This window comes from Musca vetustissima, unplaced genomic scaffold (assembly GCF_032173495.1).
Source record: "Musca vetustissima isolate MV318-11 ecotype Yass unplaced genomic scaffold, APGP_CSIRO_Mvet_v1 utg31740, whole genome shotgun sequence".
NCBI classification, from domain to species: domain Eukaryota; kingdom Metazoa; phylum Arthropoda; class Insecta; order Diptera; family Muscidae; genus Musca; species Musca vetustissima.
Window position 1 is genome coordinate 49147 of NW_026877042.1, and position 5317 is coordinate 54463.

General features: G+C 35.8%; 1 protein-coding gene across 1 annotated transcript; it reads right to left on the reverse strand.

Moving 5' to 3' along the window:
* Positions 1-588: 588 nt before the first annotated feature.
* LOC133321537 (uncharacterized) lies at positions 589-4884 on the reverse strand. The gene is made up of 2 exons (XM_061530622.1): positions 4807-4884; positions 589-1338 (listed from the first exon to the last, which is right to left on the reverse strand). The coding sequence occupies exons 1-2, from the start codon at positions 4819-4821 to the stop codon at positions 589-591; spliced, it is 765 nt and encodes a 254-aa protein (XP_061386606.1). The 5' UTR covers positions 4822-4884.
* Between the last annotated feature and the right edge of the window lie 433 nt (positions 4885-5317).

Genomic DNA, 5317 nt, shown 5'->3' on the forward strand with positions numbered 1-5317 from the left:
GGGAGCTATGCTAAATCTGAGCCGATTTTCATGAAATTTTACACACATCATTCTAGACTCAATTCAGTACGCTATGGCAAATTTCGTGCAAATCTGAAGACTTTGGACCACCATTTGCTTAAAATCGGACGAAACTATATGGGAGCTATATATAAATCTAAACCGATTTTCTCTGATTTCAATAGGGTTCGTCCTTGGGCCAAAAAAATGACATGTGCCAAATTTCATCCAAATCGGATCATAAATGCGACCTGCACTTTGTTCACAAAAATACATGGACGGACGGACAGTCGGACGGACCTGCATAAATCGACTCAGAAAGTTATTCTATGCATATTCTCAATAGGAACCATGGGTCTATCTCGATTCCTTTTCCCTATTACAAACATATGCACAAAGACATAGTACCATGTACCGAAGTGTGGTGAAGGATATATAAACGGGGTGCATCCAGAAATTGCTCGGCTTAGAGAGAAAAAAATAACAAAAATTAATTAGGTTTAACAAATTTATTTTATTTAATAAAAATAATAATAATTTAATGCTTAATAAATTACTAATCAACTAAAACGGACTTATGCGAAACAATTATTTAAAATTAACTTTTGGTGGCAAATAACCATTTGCTGTAACCGATGAAGGATTACCAAAACCGCTTGCTTTGTCCGACAACAAACCTTCATTAATCGAAGCGAAATCCAAAACAGGAGCAACCCCTTCATTCGAATAACGTGAAGTACCACCCAAACTATCGTATTCCTGTTGGATTATTTGTTGGGCACGCACAGCATCCTCGGGAGTGCGATATTTGACAAAATGTACTTCTGGTTTTTCGTTACTGTTTTGCTGCACCGTTTTCAGCTTATTAGCCAATTCGGCGATGTCAGGTTGTTTGCTTAGAACATAAATGGCGGTTTTCGATTCGGCTGTGTGTTTAGCTAATTGCAAAGCGGCATTTTCCAAAGCATGATTTTCGGGTGTTTTTATGAAGACAACACGAAGATTTTTTCGCATTGTTGCAGCCAAACGTTGGCTGCCATCAATGTCATTGAACTCTTCCTCAGGAGCTGCATACGAATAGAATTCCTTATTGAATTCCGGCCGTGATTCTACAGATTGATATTGTTCTCTGGCAACTGTATCGGCGGCGTATCCACCAGGTCCAATGTAATTTCCAGTGGCAGCTCCATTGTCTGTTGGTGTGGGTGCTGAGGTTGTTGCTGGGGTGGCATTACGCCCACGGTGTTTAAATCGATTTCCAAATCCATGAGTCGATCCACCCGCTGAGTAAGTGTATCCCAGTTTTTCAGCATTGGCAACAGCGAAGAGGACAATGATCTGAAAGAAGATACGGGAAATATTGTATTTGATTAAAATTGATATTACAAGTATAATAGTAAGAAAGGTGTCAATTTGTCAAATATATTAAAAAAACAAGTGAAAAAGGTGTTAAGCTCGTCCGGGCAGAACTTTGGGTACTCTCCACCATAGGTATACTGACAGGTAGTTGAAATGAAAATAGAGGGAAAATTCCAAAAAGTGGACTTATACCAAACTTTCTATAAACCGGCTTATGTAAACCATAAAAACCAAATACAAATTTCTGCTAATTGAGGACTGATACAGCTTTAGACCCACAAAAAACGAAAATTGGGGTACCCTTATATTGGGGCTACCCAAAAAATTGACTATATTTATATTTTCAGCCGAAAATTGGGGGTAATCTTATGTGGGAGCTATGCCTAAACGTGGACCGATATATCCATCTTCGAACTTGACCTGCCTGCAGACAAAAGACGACTCTATGCAACATTTTGACAATCTATCTCAATTCGTTTAGATGCTAGAGTAATTACAACAGACATTTAAGCTGATCAAGAATATATATACTTTCATATATTATGATTCTGATTCTGTAGTGGGATTCTATACTACAGAAGTGAACCAGTAAGGAAAGTTCAAAATCGGACGGGGCCGACTATATGATACCCTTCACCACTTTGGGTACTTGCAAGACATGTTATTATCTACAATATCCTGTAGATAGAACGGTCATACAATCTTTGGAGAGCCATTAAGATGGTATCGGCCGATTTCAACAAACCTTACCACGCATCATGTTTTTCTCAATAGCAATCGCTATACAAAATTTTACTCAATCAGACAAATATAGGGAGTTTGGTGTATCATTCACAAAAAATCCGACGAAACTATATTTGGAAGCAATATCTAAATCTGAACTGATTTTAACAAAACTTCGCAGACATCAGTTAGGACCTAATTCAGTACTCTGTGCAAAATTTTGTCCCAATCGGACAAATATTGGGAATTTGGTGCACCATTCACAAAAAGTCGGACTAAACTATATATGGGAGCTATATCTAAATCTGAACGGATTTTTTAAAAGAAAAACTTCGCAGACATCAATCTGAATTCGATTCAGTACTCTGTGCAAAAATTTGTCTAAATTGGACAAATATTGGGAGTTTGGTGCATCATTCACAAAAAATCGGACGAAACTATATATGGGAGCTATATCTAATTCTGAACCAATTTCAACAAAACTTCGCATACATTAGTCTGCACCTAATTCAGTACTCTGTGCAAAATTTTGTGCCAATCGGAGAGATATTGGGAGTTTGCTGCATCATTTATATAAAATCGGACGAAACTATATGTAGGAGCTATATCGAAATCAGAACCGATTTTAACTAAACTTCGCAGACATCAGTCTGGATCTAAATCAGTACTCTGTGCAAAATGTTGTCCCAATCGGATATTGGGAGTTTGGTGTATCATTCACCACAAAATCGGAACTAACTAAATCTGAACCGATTTTAACAAAACTTCGCAGACATCTGTCTGGACCTAATTCATAACTATGTGCAAAATTGTGTGCCAGTCGGACAAATATTGGGAGTTTGGTGCCTCATTCATATAAAATCGAACGACTATATATATGGGAGCTATATCTAAATTTGAACCGATTACAACAAAACTCCGCACACATAAGCATGGACCTGATACAGTGCGCTGTGCAAAATTTTGACCCAATCGGACAAATGTTGGGTGTATGGTGCATCATTTAAATAAAATCGGACGAAACTATATATGACAGCTATATCTAAATCTGAACCGATTTTCTCCAATTTAAATAGGGTTCTTCCTTGGGCCAAATAAGTGAACTGTGCCAAAGTTTTTCCGACTTTATAGGACCTGTACTTTGTTAACAAAAATACATGAATTCTCAAAAGGAACATGTGACATGCTGTTACATATGCACAAAGACATAATACCCAGTACCACAGTGTGGTGAAGTATAAAAAAGGAACCATGGCTATTGCGGCAAAGAATACTCGTTTCAATGTATAGAAGAAAAGGAACTTTGGAATTGGGTATTAGATATATTTTTCATGACAGTTTATTTACCCTTCATCACACTGTGGTACAGGGTACTATGTCCATGTTTGTGTCTATCTCGATTCCTTTTAACTGTTACAAACATATGCACAAAGACATAATACCCAGTACCACAGTGTGGTGAAGGGTATAAAAATGGAATTCTGCAATGCAGAAGTAGACAAATTTGAGCTATTGCTTTGGAATTGGGTATAAGATACATTTTTCATGACAGTTTATTATACCCTTCATCACGTGTGTTGTGTTGTGACTTGTGGTATAGGACTCGAAAAAATACAAAAAAAATTATGTCAAAATTTTAATCTGATCATCACAGAAAATTAAAGGCGTTGTCCTTGACCATAGGATCCTCAAGGAAAATTTCAAAGGGGAAATTTCCCCCCTCTATTGTGGTAATATGTTACTAAATAATATATGAATACGTAAGGTCCTGAAAATATTTACGTGTAACTCCCACATCCGAGTACATACGAACATATAATTGGTATCAATTTAAAGGTGAACCACTCCTCTTAAATATACTATCAACTTCCTGGGTCTATGTCCTTTAGGAGTAAATATATACGACATAGAATACAGAATTTGTCATTTTTCACACAAAAGTCAGGGTCCATTTGACCCCCTAAATATTTTTGCATGATTATCCCCTTCTCCATAATATATGTTTGGGCCATAATTGCGGCCTCTGGAGCTTCCAGGAAAACCGACAAAAATTAAGCATTTGGTCCATTTCATCTCCTTAATATTAACCAATCTTTACCAAAAACAATATATATCATCCTACATGCAAAATTTCGTGAAGATTGGTCCATAACTGTGGCCTGTATCGTGTTTACAAATTATAATGGACACACGGACGGACGGACACACATGTCTAGATCGACTCAGCTAGTCGAGATATGACGATCGGTATACTCAAAGGTTGATCTAGGGACAATATTTCGCCGCGTTACAAACTCTTGGGGCTGCACAAAGCTATAATACCCTGACAACATATATATATAATTGACAACATAGTTGTGTAGGGTATAATAATACCCTGACAACATAGTTGTGTAGGGTATAAATATTTTGGCATATCATGAATTATTTTCCGGCAGAGGTCCACTTCTTGGTAAACTTAACATATCTTATATTTTTTGTTATTCACTATTTGAAGTTCTTTTCATATCTTTAACCATAAACACATATAACGAGTGGAGATACGAATAATTCTCTGTAGTATTATAATATTATTTTTTTTTAAAAAAAATTGTATATCTAATTATTTTCCAAATCACATCATTTTACACTTTCATTAATTTCATTGTTCCTTTTGTTTTAATTTTTCAATATTTTCAGTTCCTTATTATATTCAATTCTGTTATTTCACACATTAACACTTACGAAAAATCCACGCATTTTAGTTTTGAATCAATTTTGTAAAAATTAAAAAAAAATAAACCCTTAACGGAAACTAATGTTTTGACGTTTTGTTGATGTTTAAACCATTGAATCGGATACGCAGCGTATTTTATAGAAAATTTGATAATTTTTCGCTGCGATAGATCTGTGTGTATGTGGATCGCATGTCTAACGGCGTATCTTTGATATGATTGCAACATTGCATAGCCAATTAAATGACATTTTGTTTTACATTGCTGATTAATAACAGGCGGTGTTTTTTTTTTGTCGATGTCGATTTTTTGGTGTTTTGCAAAGCATTCAACATAAACATCAAAAGTGCCCCACAAGATGAACTTGTTTTGTGAGAAAATCATCAACGAAATAATGGGTATGAATTTTTTGGAAATTATGTAAATAAAACTAGTTTGTCACATTGTTTGAAGGGGTTGAGATGTGCGGCATTGGTCGAAAATGGTTATGCCCTATTGATTTTTAAATCGATGTAAATCAT